Raw genomic sequence first — 17,815 nt, forward strand, 5'->3', positions numbered from 1 at the left:
TTGGCTGCAGAAGTTCAGAGCTACTACTGATCAGGCAAGCTAGGACATTAATCATAAACGCGGAGCCAGAAATGATATGATGTTTGGGATTTAATATTTTTTATGGTTTATTTAACTTTATTTTATGTGCATTGGTATGAATGTGTCAGATCCCCTGCAACTGGATCTTCAGACAGTTGTGAGCGGCCATGTGGATGTTGGGAATTGAACCCGGGTCCTCTGGAAGAGCAGTCAGTGCTCTTAACCACGGAGCCATATCTCCAGCCCTGGGATTTATATCAAATAATAAAAGAAGAAAGCGTGAGGATGTAGAGGAAGGAAGACAGACAGCTCCAAAGTCAATAGCTCTTGGGTTGGTCGTGTAGCTCAGTGAGCAGGACACCTGCACAAAGGCCCGAGTTCTGCTCCTATCCAAACATAGAACCAGGCGTGGTGTTACATGCCTGTAACCCCTGTACTCTGCAGGTTCAGACAGGAGGACTGTCAAAGCCAGTGTCTGTCTGGGTTACTTAGTGAATTCCCACTCGGTCCTGAGCTGTAGAGTGAGAAAAAGAAAAGGAAAAATATCCATAATAAAAAGTTTGAAAGCATACAAAACCAGGCTGGGAATGACAAAATCATTGTATCTGAGATCACTCTTCTATCTTCAGGGTTTCCTAAAAATATGATGGGTGGTTGGCTTTAGAAATGGTTCGGTGGTTCCGAGCACGGGCTGCACTCTTAGAGGCGGGAAGATCGCCAACTGACAAAGAGCGATAAGCAAGCTCCAGAGGATCCAAAGTTCTGTTCTGGCCTCCGAGGGCACCAGGCACACATGTGATACATAGACATGCAGGCAAGACACCCATACACATAGTAAATAACTTTCTTAATAAGTTAAAAAAAAGGGGGGGGGGTTGGATTGGAGAGATGGTTCAATGATTCGCTGGCTAAGATGTTCCGTTCTTGCAGAGGTTCCAAGTTCAGTTCCCAGCATGCATCTTGGGAAGGCTTCTGAGTGCCATCTCCAAGGACAGCTTCATTTTTGTGCATGTACCCACACATGGACACATAATTAAAAAAAAAAAGAGAGTAGCTTACTTTGTAAAGAAAAAAAAAAGAAAGGAAAGGATTTCTTGTCTTTAAGAATAGTACACATGCCTCAGCTCCTCAGATCGCCGGGACTGAGCTGTGAGTTTCCGATCCAGAGAAGCAGCGCTCAGGAAGATGGTGGCGAGCGGATCAAAAAGATTTGCTCCTACCTGGACCTCACTGATTGGGCTGCCAGTTGCAGATCTGTGTTCAAGATGAGCGGACTAGGTGAAAGCTCCTTGGATCCGCTGGCCACCGAGTCTCGAAAACGCCAATTGCCACGTGACGCTGTAGGGCAGGGTCTTGCCTAGGGTGGTGAAAAGTGGAGACAGGAGGAGGAGAGCAAATACAAGAACTGACTGAGCTGATACCTGCAAATCTTAGCAGTATTGACAAGTTCAACGCCAAACCAGATAAATACGTGATTTTAAAGGAAACAGTGAGACAGGTACATCAAGGAAAAACTGTTTCCAGTGATGATGATGTTCAGACAGCTGACGTGTCTTCTATAGGACAGGCGGTCACTGGTAAAGACTCGGTAGGACCGTTTTTACTACAGACATTGGATGGTTTTCGTTTGTGGTGGATCGAGGGGGCAGCATCGTACTTGTGTCAGAAAATATCACGCAGTATCTGCAGTACAAGCAGGAGGACCTAGTTAACACAAGTGTCTACAGCATCTTACGGGGGAAGAAGGGAAAAGACTTCCTTCAACACTTACCCAAATCGGCAGATAATGGAGTGAGTTTCTTGGGCTAATGACAAGAAAGGCCCAGAGACAAAAAGTCATCGTTGTATGCTGATGAAAACACGGTATTTTGGAAGACATGAATGCCAGTCCTGAAGCTCCCAGGGATATGAAACAATGGAGCGCTTCGCCCGCTCTGTCTCAGCTTCGAGCTCCGTTGAAATCAGGGCAAGGCTTGCAGTGCTGTGTAATCTGCGTGGCACACCGGGTAACTACAGGGGAAAGGGCCTTCCCACCAAGTCCTGGGATCCTTGTTACCAGGCATGACCTTTCAGGAAAGGTTGTCGATATAGATACAAACTCACTCAGATCTTTCATGAGGCCTGACTTTGACGATACCATCCAAAAGTGTATCCAGAGATTCTTCAGTCAGAACGATGGGCATTCATGGTCCCAGAAGCGTCACTATTCGAGTCCATACTGAGACCCCATGGCTTCTCATTGGCGGATGGAGCTATGTGAAGGCGGAGACAAAAAGCGATCTTTTCGGAAATCCTGGAACGAATGATTGACACGGCTTCCTCTCCACCCACTTTCTTCAGAGGTGACATCACTAAATGTACCCACACCCTCAGGACGCTTTGCTGCTGATGTGCAAAACGAGAAAAGGCAGGAAAGTTGTTGGATTCTTTTCATTAATTATTTTTGTAAACTTCTAACCTGTAGATTCATTTGTCAAACTTTGGAAATATTTGTGTGTGTGTGTGTGTGTGTGTGTGTGTGTACATGCATGCGCCCGACTGCTTGAGGTGGCAGAAGAGGGCATCAGATTCCATGGAGCTGGACTTAGGAGGTTTTGAGCCTTCTGATAAAGGTGCTAAGAACTGAACCAGGTCCTCTTCGAGGCAAGAGTAGCCACCCACCCAGGCATCTCTCCAGCCCTGGTCTCATTTAACACCAGGTTGTTCTTACAGCTGTATGACCTCCTACTGAACTAGGTCTGTATCTCACGTGTGGTCTTCTTTACTCTGGCGTCCTTGCATTTGAGAAAATGAACAAACAAAACTGCTTTTTGACAACAAGCCCTTGCTGTCTTGACCTCCTGAGTGCTGGAATTAAGGGATGATGTGTATGCCTGGCCCTGCTTTTAAAAACATTCTGAATTTTTCCTTCTATTCATCGTACTTTCGTTTTTTGAAGCGAAGTGCTTATAAAGATGTGTGTCCTGTACTGCTGAATGGCTCAGCAGTGGATCAAGGCTTGCTGGTGAGCTGTTGGCCCGAGTTCCATCTTTGGCCACCCACGAAAAAGTGGGAAAGAAGAGCCAGTCCACAAGGCTGTCCTGTCTGTCACACATGTCCCGCCCGTAGCCTTCACCCATACGATAGAAATACATACAGATTTATATCTCTGTAATTCTGGGTTCAGATTTGGAAGGCTTTCCTTACTCCAACATCATACAGTTCTCATAAAGAGCGAGGCATAACCTCTTTCTAGAGCACAGCCCACATCTCTTGCAGCACCTTTAGAACACACTTCTGTGCATTAAAAAAAAAATCCTTTTTTCAGGGATTGGGAGAGGGGATAGCCCTGGCTGTCCTGAAACTTGCTATGTAGACTAGGCTGACCTCGCACTCAGATATCCACCTGCTTCTGCCTCACCACTGCCCAGTTCCGGCTTTATTTTAACTAACATCCCCTTTGCTGATTTCCGTGAGCTGTAGCACTGGTTGCCGACTAAAACACTAAACAGAAAAAACAGTTGCCTGGGTTTTATCCAGAATCTACAAATCTGGTTCCGTGCCAGCCTTTGCTCATTCCCCAACCCCTAAAGGTACCATAGAAAAATTTGGCAAAGGGGGTCAGCAAAATAGCTCACTTGGTTAAAGCAGTTGCTATGCCTGATCTACCTCACATGGTGGGAGAACCAACTCCTGAATAACCCCCCTGTCTTCTGCATGATATAACATGTTAGCAGGTGCATATTCTCTCTCTCTCTCTCTCTCTCTCTCTCTCTCTCTATTTCTCTCTCCTTCCCTCTCCCCATCCCACAATAACAAATTTTTTTAAGAAAAGTAAAATGTGGCTATGATTATGAATAGGCAAGATGACAAATGTGTAATACACACACGAGCTGATCCTTGTGAACATAGAAATGTGAACATAAGAAAAAACAAGAGGTGCAGGTCCTGGGGAGACAGATTTTCAGCGGGGAAGAGCACTTTACTCTTCGTGTGCACACCCTCCCCCATATACACACATAATCAAAACATAAATCTTAAAAAAAAACAGGTGCAACTTAGTTTTATCTAAGAGAGACCAACAGGAAAATGGCAGCATCAGGGTTAGCAAGACTGTAGGAAAGAGTGGGATTTTAGCTGAGGCAGGACATGGAGGATACCTTGGCAATATCTGGTGGAACTCTGAGCATATGTGAGATTTCACCTCTCAGATCCCCACAGGTAATTCGCTCATGGGTCCCCAAAGTTCTACTACCTGACAATCTGCAAACACATGTTGATTCTTCCCAGTGTGCCCCAGTGCAAACTCCCTTCTCCTGACATCTATGCTCTATTGCTCATTAAATAGTTCAGTTTAAGGTCAATCACATGCCCACCACTAAGATAATTGTTAAGTAAGGAAAAATGCAAAGCTCAGAGTATCGCTATTGGCTCATTAGACCAGGGAAGTCAACCTGCAGGACAAATCAGTTCTGCTAGGTTTTCATTTATAAAATGGGAATTAGGGTCTGAATCCCAGGAACTTAAGATGAGTTTTCAACCTGTGGGTCAGGACCCTTTTGGAGCCTAATGACCTTTTCATAGGGGTCACATATCAGATATTCTGCATATAAGATATTTATATTACAATTCATAACAGCAGCAAAATTAATAATGAAGTAGCAGTGGAACAATTGTATGGTATGGGGTCACCATAACATGAAGAACTGTATTAAAGGGTCACAGCATTAGGAAGGTTGAGAACCACTGACTTAGGAGGAAGAGGCAGGCAGTGATTTCTGTGAGTTCAAGGCCAGCCCAGTCTATGTAGTGAGTTCCAGGCCAGCCAAGGCTACACAATGAAACCATCGCAACAAATAATAAAAAGGGCTTTTATATCTGAGTTTGAATTGTTTTACATTGTTTGAATTTTGTTCTCTCTTATTTGTTATTTTACTTCACTTTGTTTTTGTTTTTACAAGACAGTTTCTCTGTGTAACAGCCCTGACTGTCCTGAAACTTGCTTTGTAGACCAGGTTGGCCTCAGACTCACCCAGCTCCACCTGCCTCTGCCTCCTGAGTTCTGGGATTAAATGTGTGCACCACCACCACCAGGCTTGCTTATTTTAAAAAGGCAGTGTTAGGGGCTGGAGAGATGAGTCAGTAGTTTAGAACATCTGCTGCTCTTGCAGAGGACTGGGGTCCAGTTCCCAGCACCCATAACTCCATTTCCTGGGGATCAAACACCCTTTCCTGACCTCTTACAGGCACCAAATATACACATCATGCACTTATATGTAATCGGGCAAACACTCATAAAATAAATAATCTAAACAACAAACCAAAAAAACCCAGGGGTAGAGTACTTCCTAAGCATGTGTGAGGCCAGGAGTCCCATTACCAGAATGTTAAAGAATAAAAGGAAGAGAGAAGGGACTGTGGAGACGGCTCAGTGGCTAAAATATTTGCTATGCAAACATGAAGACTTGAGTTCGAATCACCCATCTACATAAAAGCAAAGTATGGTTGTGGGTGCCTGAGTTAGGTCAGTCCAGAGAGCAGACTGCAGAACCCTCAGGCTTTGGGTTCTGGACAGAAAGGGAATCTGTCTCAAGGGACCAAGGCTGAAAGAGGCAGAGGAAGACACCAGCTCTCGCTTCCCAGTGTGACACCTGTGTACCCCGACCCCACATATACACAAATGAAGAGTGAACAGAAACTGTGCAAAAAACAGATGGGGTGAAAATCTAGTAACTTCCAGCATTGAGATCTTGGGTGTCTCTGATCTTAGATCTAACTCCAACCTGCCAGAAAGATAGAATTTCCTTGAGAGCCAGGCAATCTATGCCCAATACCTTGTTTTATGTCTTTTAGCTATGCCATAATTGAATGCGTTGTTCATGTTATCTTGGTTTTAAGAAAAACATAATTTATACAATAGTTTGGATATTAATGGGAACATTTAAATGTTTCAGAAACTATGAAGCACAATGAAGGTACAAGATGTTGAAAGTCACCAGGACATGGGAGGCAGAGGCAGGTGAATCTGTTTGAGACCAGCCTGGTCTTCAGAGTGAGTTCTAGGACAGCCAGGGTTACACGCAGAAATCCTGCCTCATCCCCACCACCCCCTAAAAACAGATGTTGAAAGTAAAGTGGATAAAGACTGGGCTCAATGAGTTTGTTCTTTGTTCTGTCCCCTGGAGGCCAAAGGCCATCATCAGAGGAAAACCAAGATCGTATCCCAAAGGCAGTAAGAGATAGTTTATTCTGAGCCAAATATGAAAGTGATTGTGGCCTGGAAAACCCGAGCCTGGGTAGACCCCAGAGACATGGTCCACCAAGGAAGTTATCATGTAAACTGATAATCACATCCATTGGTGAGGCAAGTCAGAGCAGAACAGATGCCACGGAGTTGGTGGAAGCTGCCGGTCGGTTAAGCGATTATCTTCTAAAGGTTTTGTTTATTTATAGATTTATTTATTATGTATACAATATTCTGTCTGTGTGTATGTTTGCAGGCCAGAAGAGGGCACCAGACCTCATTACAGATGGTTGTGAGCCACCATATGTAATTCACCATGGTTGCCGGGAATTGAACTCAGGACCTTTGAAAGAGCAGGCAATGCTCTTAACCGCCCCCCTTCTTCTAAAGGTTTTAACTGATGGGCCAAAGAGGCAGGTTAGACGCAGAGTAGGCAATGAATGACTGTGGAAGGGACTTGTGATAGATCAGGATAATTTGGCTCTGCATATCCCAGCTCTCCCCAACCAGACGTTCTAATCTGGCAACCAGTCCACACAAACAATACTGTGTGGCTTTTTCAGGAACTTCAGTTCAAATCATCCAGTAAATAAAAGTGACTTCCACTGTGGAATAAGAATGAGTGGGGGGTTGTGTGGGCTTCCTAGAAAGTACTCAAAAGCAAAAGCAGCCCTGACAGCTGCCTACACCTGAAGAAGAGAATTACCTGATAATGTTGATAAACTCACAAGATGGCTGGCCCTTGAAAAGACAATGGCTACCCCCCACCCCTCCCAGACCTGAGATGTGATGAGATGATTGCAGGTCTCCTGTGCAGTGTTTGGAGCCCAGCAACCTACATATTTTATAAATATCTGCCCTTGCTGGGCTGCAAGCAAAAGAGATCCAATGACCATGTGAGTCAGCCTTCCCCAGCCAGGGCCAGCACCTGATGGCAATCACACCCAAGCAATTGCCCAGACAAAACGGACAACTCCATCATTTGACAGGCCTGGTACCAATAATAACAAACTTGTTGCTACTGGCCTCTTCCCTCGGCTTTTCCAAGTTTGTGCCATTTGAATCTCTGCCTGCTCAGGGTCTGCAGACTGGGAAAATTGTCTTAACTCTGCTTGGCTTAAGGCACCAACCGGGACTGCGTGTACCGCAAAGAAGATAAATAACAAATAATGGTGGAAAACCTAGGCTTGTCCCTAAGTTGTGAGAGCACAAGGCCACTGCTCGGTTGTACTTAAGCAATTCGATGAAAAGGCATTTTTAAAAATCCATCAAATAACACGTGGCAGCAACAACTAACCCAAAGTCAATTGAATCAGTGACGCGGAAGAGGCCCTGAGACTTTCAGAGTGACACAGCCAGAACTGAAGCTCGTCTTTCTGCCGTGCAGACAGCGGATAAAAAATATGTATATATATTGCTGGTGCTACAAGCTCGAGCTGGGGGGTGGGGTGAGATTTCCTTCTCTGTAGCTGTGCAGAGCGGATGCACTCTCCTGCAGGAATTCGCAGCTCCTAACGAGCTCCGCTCCGGCCGCAGCGGTGGAAGGGGTGGGGGAGGGGCACCATAAGGCTCCAGCTGATCTCAGAATCCGGCCAGCGCGTTCCCGCTTCCTAACGGCCTCGAAATGATTTACACGAGCAGAAGGTGTGCCTTGGCGGGGTCCAGCTGGCCTTCGCGTCACGGTGAGTTTTATTCTGCGTTTTTTTTTCCCTCCGGTGCCCGTTTGAAAGTGGCTTCTACTTCTCTCCACCCCTCCCGCTTAGCCCTGTAAAGTTTGTTTTCAAACCGTTAAACCCGGTTTCCATTTCTGCTGCCTGCGGATCGCATTCGTGAGCCAGGCTGACTTGGAGAAAAGAAAAGCTACCTTTGTGTACATAATGAGAGCCACCGCGTGGGCGCGGGTAACCGCCGGGAAGGAACGTTTCGGCCTCGCGCTGCCCCGGCTGGGTTTAGCCGACCCGAGGCGGGTTCCGTGGAGTGGCCCCGAAGCCACTGCCCCAAGTTAGCAAACAAAGCGACTAAGGCAGTCCCCGCCGGGCCCGAACCGGACTCCTGCCACTCACGCGGTCCAGCTCCTCCTCCTCGCGTCTTTCTCCCCTCCTCTCCAGAGTCCCCAGTGGATGTGAGCCGCCAATCCCAGCCACAAACAACCCTTCAAAACCAGACAGAGGCGGCCCTCCAACGGGCGGCCCCCCTCCCCGCATCACATCAGTCCCGCACCCGGGCGCAGCAGCTGAGTCATCGCCAGCCAGGTCCCGGAAAGCCCTGCGACCCGGGCAGTTTGCAGAGGGGTTTGCCAGCCGGTGGATTCTGTCTGTCTCCCCGGACACGGTCCTACAACCGCCGCTTGCTTTAATTTCCGCGCGTGCACTCTGCAAACCACCGGGGAGCGCGCGGGGTGGGTTGGGGGTAGGGTAGCGTCACAGTGACGCTTCCCGCAGTTGGTTCATTTTGGAAAATGTATTCCAAGCTTCCTTGACTCTGGGTTTTAACGCACTCCCCTGAGGGGTTGTCTTTGGGAAGGGGGCGCGGCAAAGGCACGCGTTAATTTCCAACGTAATCGTAAACAGACTCCAAAGTCTAGCGGGTCATTCTGTGGCCGCCTTAGTGTGACTCGGCTTTAACCTTGTTTTCTCCGGGATGTCTCCTCCTGCCGGATCTCCACCGAGGTCACAAAACCAGAACAGCCACAGAGTCGAAACTGGAGACAGACACTGGCGCTGACGTCGCTGCTCGGCTTATTTACGTTTGGGGTTTTTCTTTTCTTCCTTTTCTTTTTTTTTTAAGTAATGGGGAAAGTCTTCTGTGACATGTGACAGTTGGTTTGCTTTTTTTTTTTTAAACTAATGGGCATAGGTGAAAACTAAACCCAGAAGTGCGGGCATGCACATCTTGAAATCAGCCAAAACAGCATCTGGGTTGTATTTGGGGCGGGGGTGGGGGGGATTCATAGTTGAACTCCTATTGGAGCTCCCCTCTCAAGCAAAATAAACCAATAGGAACGAGTGTGTACTCAATGGCTAGTTTCTGTTTGAAATACTGAAGGGTGAAAGGGGTATCCTCTGGTAGGGATTGTAGCCCACAAAGTTAGATACTGTTTACCGAAACGGACAAGCAGCTCCGGCATGGTCAACCCTTCTCTACAAAGGTGGGCGTTGTGTGTGTGGGGTAGTAGCGGGCACACACGCGCCCCAGTCATCCCCAAGCCCAGACGTTTAAAGACCATGTGAGCATGACAAGTGTCTATCCCCAACGTGTTAGATTTCGAAACTGTCTTGCAATCCAATCCGGAACTCAGAGCCTGGGGGAACAGACATTCTCCTAGGGTGCCTAAGTTTGTGTCTCATCCTCCCCCCCCCCCAACCCCCGCGCGCTTCACCTCCACACACCTCCCACTGTCAAGAAGAGTCCACGAGGAGAAGGGTGCGCCGCGCCCGCGTGTCAATGGCAGCTGCGCCTACTGGAAGAAGTTGGTTCTTGTCCGGAATACTTTTCCTCCGGTGCCCCACCCCTTGAATCAGCAGCCGCTGCCTCTTGCGGCTGGAGCAGGGACAAGTGGAGTTTGGGGCAGCTGTCAAAAACAAGGGTGGGGGTGTCTTTTCTTCTCTGGGATGGACCGGAGTGAAGGAGGAGGTGTCCTTAACTCTCTCCCCATCTGTTGCAAACTAAAAGCACTTTTCGCCCGGGAGGAAAGGCCCCGGAGGAGAAACCGGTGTGGCCGCCGAGGTCTGAGGGATGTGGACGGCATTAGCGCTTCGGGCAGGCAGGCATGACCCTGTTTCTGGGCTCCGCCACCTCAGAGAGGGACCAGTGACCGCGTCCCCCCCATCAGGACTGTTGAGCTGGAAGGTGCGGGGGAGGGGCAGAGGAGCGGCTGGGCGGGCGGGGGACTGGGCGGGCGGCTGGGGGCGGAGGCAGGACCTCCTGTACCTTCCCTCTGCTCTCTCACTCTGACAGCGCCGAGGTGCGCGGAGTGGAGCGGGAAACAAAGGAGTTGAGTAGGGAGGGGAGTGAGTTGGGCCAGAGAGAGCCCCCGGCTGGCTGCCAGAAGATCCTGGCTGGAGAAAGCCCAAGTGTCACTTGAATTCCAACCCAGGAGCCAGCGCCTGGGACCCAAGCACCTTGTGTAGCAATAGTGGCTGGAATACTCTTCTGTAAGTTACCGGAGCGCCAGTAAAGGAGGATCATCGCCCGCCCTCCCTGCCACTCCGACTGCTGGCCCCTAGAAACCCCAGCTTAACCTCTCGCTGGGACGGGAGTTCCAGAATGAAAAGCAAAAAGGGTAAGGTTGCGGCGGGTTGTGAGCACCCGGGGCTTCAGTGCGGGACATGTGCGGGCCGCGCTGGATCGGGGGACACTGACTTGGTGGACTTTTCCGCCCAGTGGCACCCGGGGCCGGAGAAGTGGCCGATCTCTTTGTTGAGGCTGTGTCTCGAATGGCAGTTGCTGTTCTTTTCCTTCTAGACACAACACGAGGGGCTGTTGTGGGGAACAGCCTCACCACGCTGCTGGCACGTTGTCAAGAAACACGCTCTGCGCCTTGTTTGTGCGCCTCCAAGTTTCATTGTCTTCACTGACACCCCATGCTCGATCCAGCCGCCGCGTGGTCTCTAGTGCTGTTTTCTGGGACAGGGTGTGGGTTGGGTGTCTAAGGGGACCCCCACACCTCGCTTTCCCCTGTGGGGGGTCGTTAGCGCATTCCAGCCACCTTACCTTTTGTCTAAAAGTTCGGTTCCGGGTGCTCTCACTCACCAGACCACGGTACTGTTTTTTAGGGATGTGGTTGGGTTTTTTTTTTTTTCCTTTCACTATCAAAAGAATGTGATCCAGGACCCACACATCATTCTAGGGCGAGGGAAGCTGGACTTTTAAGATTACTAGCTTTTAAAAGTTTTCCCACGATGAATTTAGCACAGCGTGAGCTGTTAGAACACTAGTACCATGCAGTCAGAATGTGTTCAAGTGTGACAAGCAGGCTTGGTTGTAAGTGCAAAGAGCGAAACTGTCATTGTTTCCACCAAGCTTTACAACTAAAACTTGCCGTCAGTCTGGTTTAAAAACAAAATACACAGGGGAGAGGAAAAAAAACCCGAAAGGTCAAAAGCCTGTGAAGTCCCTTTTGAAGCTAACTTTGGAATCCCTGACTGGGAGGTCCCTCGAGTGTTCAGTCGTGGACTAGAGTTGGCTTTTCTGTTGTGATTTATGTGGGGTGGTTCAAAACAGAAGTTAATCGCTTGGGGAAGCTGGCGCGGGGGGGGGGGGGGGGAGAGGGGGCGCTGCTGCGCATGCCCAAGAGCTTCCTCGAGTTTGTTACTCCACATTCTTTCAGACCCAGACCGCCACAGCAGTTCCAACGACTGCAGTTCCAACGGAACACGGTTACGGAACACGGTTACGGTGGCCACCTCCGTACACATACACCCCGGGGTTCCTCCCCGCTTTCTCCCTTACAGAGTTGTGTTGATGTAGTTTCGTAAGAGACCCTGAAACATACGGAACTCATGAAGACCCCGGGTACTTGGTTAAGTAGGCCGCCTTGCCCATCTCCATCCTGGTACAGTGAGAGCTTGGGCGCTTAGAGTTGGAAGGGTTTAACTGAGCTTTGGGGAAGGCTTCGGGATCCTCTCCAGAGTCCTGTCACTCTAACGAGACTGACAGATGTAGACCTGGTGGGAGGTGTTCTCTTCCAGTAGCCTCTACATGAGGTGTTTTGGTTTTGAGTGGTTCCCGGTGCGGTGCGGAATGCGAAGCCGGGATTCCGTGGGTGGTGAGGGGGACCGGTTACTAGCCTCCTCCTTTTTGGGTGTCCCCTTCTTTAGATGCAAGGTCTGGGGAAAACATCAGAGGTCCCCAGCCCAGAGCGCGTGGGTCCCGCAAGTCAATCTCCAACTCGTGGAAACAATGAACGGTGACGTGTTGGAGGGGAAACTTTGCCGCAGCCACTTCAGAGCTTATGGTGGGGGGACTGCTGAGGTTGCTTGGGCTCCTTTCCCTTTTTAGGTTTCCCCAGCACATGGTCTGGAATGGGGGCAGACCCCTAAGGCAATAAGCCCTATTGTTCCATTTCGAGTTCCTTAGGAATCCTGGTCCAGCTTGGTTGCTAACTTGTGCAGTGGGCTTCAGTAGGGGTTGAACTCCAAAGAACAAAAGCTGCTTGCTCCCCTCCGGCTCCTCCCTCTACTGCGAGCCTCTTCAGCCCTGCCTTCTCCCTGCCGGAGACTACCTGGGAGGGGAGGGCAAGCTTCCCTGTCCTTGGGCCAGGACTGCTTAAACCTGTCCGCCTATTGTCTGTCTTAGGAAAGTCTGAACATCTTTCAACTAAAGAACAAAGACTGGTCTGATAATAAAGTGCCTTCGTAGAAAGCCAGGCAGCCCGAAAAAGCTCCCAAAATGGCTTCGGAACTGGCTGGGAGAAGGCTCGACTAGGAAACCCCCAAGTGTCCTCACGGGGTCTCCAAGCCCCGTTGAATCAGTTTAGGGCCGTGCTGCGCTGTGGATTTAGTGACTTGGGTGTGAAGTTCCATCCGAGTTACTTGTCCAAAGGGGAGACTTGTTAAGTTTGTTTATCCTTAAACTTTTCCTTTGATCTTTCCCCACATTCTTTTTCTAGTCTCCATTAGATCTTTAAAACCCAAGCTCTCCCACCCGCACAACCTTGTTTCCGAGGTTCAGAAAAAGAAAGTGAAGAAGCAAGATTTGCTTCTTAGCGCCATGGATTCCACAGGCCATCCTGTGGCTTTCTGAACAACATTTCCTTGTATGTGGGTAGAGTAAGAGGCTTGTGATTCTGTCCCACACCCACCTCGCTCCCTCCCCAACCGCATTTTTTTTTTTTCAAAAAGTGTAAGCAAAGCGAGACTATTGGAAACAAGTCCTGACCGGGAAACTTTTCAAAAGCTCTGTTACAGTAGGAAATGAGTAACAAGGGAAAAAGCCTGTGTTTTTCCAAGTCGAGCCACAATCCGGAGCGAGTTTTAATGAAAACAGCTCTGACAGTAGCAAACGTGGTCTAGCAACGCTGAACACATCAGCTGGCGCGCCCAAGGCACCAAGTCTTAACTTCCTGTTCCTTCAGCCTTTGTGCATGCTTTGGAAACGTTTGTAAAGAAAGCTTGGTTGTCTTTCTTTCTTCCTTCCTTTCTTTCTTTCTTCCTTTCTTTCTGCTCCCTCTCTCTCCTTTCCCCCTCCCTCCCTCCTTCCTACCTTTTTTCTTTCTCAAATGAACAGGGGCGGCAGTTTGGTGTTGCTTAACTGAAACCTGCTTTGTGTCCTTAGACCTATTCTGAAAGATCATGCATGCTTTTTGTCAAACTCGAGCGATCAGATGAAAGGGCAGGCTTTAGGGGTTTTTTGTTTCAAGCACTTTGTTATTACCAATTTACAGTTGGGAATTAACTGCTCAATGAGCAAGTTTCACACTTTTCCCCTCCTAGATTTAAAAAGAGGGGGCAGGGAATAGAGTGCCTGCCTTTTCTGAAGTTGGGGGAGTTGAAGCAAATTGCTTTATTCAAATGCTGTTAGTTACCCAATTAACCTGACATGTTTAAGAGTGAGATTTCCTTGGTTATCAAAGCAAATGTGAAACAGGAACTCATTTATAATCGAAGGTGGTTTTTCAAAATGGTTTTCCACCCAAATTTCAATATGGGACTTTTAAATTTTCTCAAATTCTGTACAATGAAAGTGCTTTCGGTTTTAAACATTACCCTTTCTTTAGAGATTTTTTTTTCTCGAAACATTAATTGCATTTTTAAGAAGGGGCACTTGAATTGTGCGGCAGTTAAAAATGGAGGGTTCTTGTGGTTTATTATGGCAGTTTGTTAAGCCTTAAGCTACAGTGAATTTGCAAAATCATCTGCCTCTTTTGTTAGAACTTGCTTTTACTTTGTCTGGGGGATTTGGGCTTTTCCTGTAGGAATGCCTTCTAGCACCTTCTGCCCCCTGCAGTCCAAAGCTAAAAATGTGTCAACAACGTCAGTCTGCTCCTGGTTGTAAAATAAATTCCTTTAAAATTTATGGAGTTGATGTTTTACTGTGAAGAATATTTTGTTTTTATTTCCTAGATCAATAAAAGAGCTCAATTAAGATTGGATAAAAAGCTATGCAAAGCTTAGAAAAGATACATTTTTGAAAATTTTCCCCTCGAAACTTTACATTGCCTGACTTTTAGATTTAAAGCAGTTACTAGCATTTGTTAGATAAAACATCTTAAGGTTCAAAATAATGCTAAAATGTCTGTAAAAGTCAAGCTGGCCTGAATTTTCATTGGACTGCGATTTAAATATTCTGTAGGGTTTGGGAATTCTTAACATTTCTGGTAGGATTAAAGCATTTATCACCAAAATGGTTTCCTCTGTGGGTTGCATATTCAATTTTCTTTGTCATGTAAGAGTTAAAGACTGGTGGCAGGGGTAGCGTTCTGGGTTCATATCTAACCGACTGTTTAAGGGACCGTCTAAGTACATAAACATGTACAGTGCTTGCTTTCACAGCAAATCTTCCATGAAAGAAATATTTTCAAACTTGCACACTGGATAGTGTCTGTAGGTAGCAGTGACCTCAAAGACAAGGTTGTGGGATACATTCACATTCCCCTTCCCATTTCAAGTGTGAAGACTTCTTACTCCCTTTGAGTGCAATTTGGCTTTTCTAAGCATCACGTTAGGAAAAAAGTTTCATCTCAATTAGCTACAGCAAGAAAGACTCTGAGAATTCATTGGTTGAGTGGCAGGGGTAGGCTGACGGCTTCTCCAGGCCTGTCTATGGAGACCCTGGCTCAGACTGAAAACACAAGGACAGGGAATAGTGTAAGCAAATGAGCTCTGAGCTGTAGCCCTGCTGGTGAAAGTCAGTGACGGGGGCCTTGTCCTTCCGCAGGTCTGGTTGCAGCATCTGGCAGTGAGACTGAGGATGAAGACAGCATGGACATTCCCCTGGACCTGTCCTCTTCAGCGGCCTCAGGCAAGAGAAGGAGGAGAGGCAATCTGCCCAAGGAGTCTGTTCAGATTCTGCGGGACTGGCTGTATGAACACAGATACAATGCGTATCCCTCCGAGCAAGAGAAAGCGCTGCTCTCCCAGCAGACACACCTGTCCACACTGCAGGTAAGGGAAAGCTAAAGGTTAGCGCCAGGACTTGACCCCTGCGCTGCCGGGCCCCTAACGTGCGCACTTACTTCTTTATAGCATCCCCGTGTGTCATTTCATTTAGCTCTTCCCTAGTCTAGAGAAAGCGAGAAACAGGACCTTTCCATTTTAAACTTCGTAGCTTGAAAGCTAATAATTGGCTATTTATAGAGGACAGAAATACTTGGCTCTCATCTGTCAGGAAGCATTTCCTTCAGGGCCTGAAAGAGCCTAAGCAATGTGTATTGAAAAGGAGGTTAAACCTTACTCTATTGCCCAGGAAACTGGTTTGATATTTAAACAAGGACAGACCTCAGTGAGGTAACTCGTGTTATGTCTGTTGACACAGTCATTTGAACGGAGAGAAATCAGTTACTGGGGGGTGTGGCCTCTTTTATACAGGAAAAGCTTTCCTGTAGTTGATTAACTTAAATGCTAGGGCAGTAGGTAGTAGGTTGAAGCAGACTTAAAGGTGAACCTTCCTTAAAGTTATTTGCAAATATTTGAGATCTTATGCCTTTCCCTTGCTCCTGAAAGGGTTTGTGGATGATGATGCATCCATAGCAAATTTGTCCTTAGGGCAGGCTGACTCTGCTTAAATGCCTTGCAATAACTTGTAAGTCCCTCATTGCTGCTGTTGGGTCCCTCACCTGCTAGGCAAATGTTCTACCATTGATTGAACTACCTCCTTAGTCCCAGATAAGCCCTTTTATGCCTCCTTTAACTCAGAGACGTTAGGCACCCTACATAGGATGTTTTCAGAACCTGTTTGTCCAGTGCGCAGAGAAAGTGTTGAAGCAGATCCCTGTGATTTCAGGTCTGTAACTGGTTCATCAACGCCCGCCGCAGGCTCCTCCCTGACATGCTGAGAAAGGATGGCAAAGATCCAAATCAGTTCACAATTTCCCGCCGTGGGGCCAAGATTTCAGAAGCTAGTTCTGTGGAAGCTGCAATGGGTATCAAAAACTTCATGCCGGCTCTAGAAGAGAGCCCGTTTCATTCCTGCACAGCTGGACCCAACCCAACCCTAGGGAGGCCAGTGTCTCCCAAGCCTTCCTCTCCAGGATCCATTTTGGCACGCCCCTCAGTGATCTGCCATACCACTGTGACTGCTTTGAAAGATGGGCCTTTCTCTCTCTGCCAGCCGGTTGGTGCGGGACAGAGCACAGACGTACAGCAAATAACAGCCAGCAGCTTCACAGACACCTCTCTCGTGTACCCTGAGGACACTTGCAAATCTGGACCGAGTCCAAACCCTCAGAGTGGCCTTTTCAACACTCCTCCCCCTACTCCGCCGGACCTCACCCAGGATTTTAGCGGATTCCAGCTCCTGGTCGATGTTGCACTCAAACGAGCAGCAGAGATGGAGCTTCAGGCCAAACTCACAGCTTAACCCTTTTTCATACGAAAAGTTCTCCAAAATATGGTCCTGACTGTCAGAGTGATGGCAAGAGATGCATTATTTTATATATTTTTCTATTAATATTTGCACATGGGATTGCTCAAACGAAGCCTCCTGTTACTAAGAAGTCTTCAATGGAATGCAGTCATTCATTCCAAGAACTACAAACTGAAGCTACTGTAGAAACCGAGGGTTTTCTTTTAAAAATGTTTCTTGGTAGATTTTTCATAATGTGAGATGGTTCCCAATATCATGTGATCTTCTCCCCACTCCTTTTTTTTTGGTGTTTTTTTTTTTTTCAGACTGTGCAATACTTAGAAGCCGTAGTGTCTTTTTATTTCCATGTGGAACAGGATGCCCACATACAGTCTAATGAATACATTTTCAGTTTTTTTTTAAGATTCAAGCAAGTATGAATCTAGTTGTTGGATATCTTTTCATGATGTAATAAAGTATTTTCTTTAAAAGTTATTGCAATGAAGAGTACTTTCTTAAAGGAAGCATTGAGAGCCCAGCAGGAATATAGTACACCCACGAGCAGGAAGTGGGGGCAGGGAGGAGTGTGACTTAGAGGTATGTGTCACTGCTTTGAAGAGCCGTGGACAACAAACCAGCGTGAATAAACAGGATGTGTGATATTTACTCTCAATTGGAGGAGGAACTGGCCCTTCAGTCTTTGTGTAGATTGGCAAATTGCACCGAGGTATCAGCATTTAAGTATTAGATATCACTACATCAGTAGTGAGCTGCTGCATCCTTCAGACAGGCCCACGTTAAATGAAAGGCTTCAAGAAACTGGTCATAGCTTAGCTTTTCACAAGTAAACAGTACAAGCAGTTTCCCTATGTCTTTCTAGTATTGATTCTGGTGCTACAGGTGGTACAGGCCTTTGCATCTGAACGCAGCACTAATCTGTGGAGAAATCACTTTTGACACGCTTTTAAAGCATTTTCCAGGATGATGGCATAACCGGGAAAATCCTGGCTCTGATGATACCCTGAGTTTATGAAGCTTTCCAGGGTCATAAGTGTGAAAAAATGGTGC

At 47.4% G+C, this 17,815-nt stretch overlaps 1 protein-coding gene and 1 long non-coding RNA gene across 5 annotated transcripts; one reads left to right on the forward strand and one right to left on the reverse strand.

Annotated features, from left to right (window-relative positions):
- Nucleotides 1-82: 82 nt before the first annotated feature.
- LOC125401552 (uncharacterized) lies at nt 83-9,604 on the reverse strand. 2 transcript variants are annotated; one of them, XR_007232380.3, is made up of 3 exons: nt 8,109-9,604; nt 1,793-2,273; nt 83-1,704 (listed from the first exon to the last, which is right to left on the reverse strand). It is a non-coding gene; the product is annotated as an uncharacterized LOC125401552 (long non-coding RNA). The 2 variants fall into 2 exon arrangements; XR_015000123.2 differs by lacking the exon at nt 8,109-9,604 and adding an exon at nt 7,542-7,669.
- On the forward strand, nt 7,801-17,242 carry Tgif1 (TGFB induced factor homeobox 1). Of its 3 annotated transcripts, none has more exons than XM_048435837.3 (3): nt 7,801-7,926; nt 15,122-15,348; nt 16,187-17,242. In XM_048435837.3, the coding sequence occupies exons 1-3, from the start codon at nt 7,869-7,871 to the stop codon at nt 16,760-16,762; spliced, it is 861 nt and encodes a 286-aa protein (XP_048291794.1). In that variant the 5' UTR covers nt 7,801-7,868; the 3' UTR covers nt 16,763-17,242. The 3 variants fall into 3 exon arrangements, with proteins under 3 accessions (XP_048291794.1, XP_048291810.1, XP_048291798.1); XM_048435853.3 differs by lacking the exon at nt 7,801-7,926 and adding an exon at nt 9,786-10,093; XM_048435841.3 differs by lacking the exon at nt 7,801-7,926 and adding an exon at nt 10,176-10,526.
- Nucleotides 17,243-17,815: the final 573 nt, after the last annotated feature.

The sequence above is a fragment of the Myodes glareolus genome, chromosome 27 (genome assembly GCF_982192425.1).
Source record: "Myodes glareolus chromosome 27, mMyoGla1.1, whole genome shotgun sequence".
NCBI classification, from domain to species: Eukaryota; Metazoa; Chordata; class Mammalia; order Rodentia; family Cricetidae; genus Myodes; species Myodes glareolus.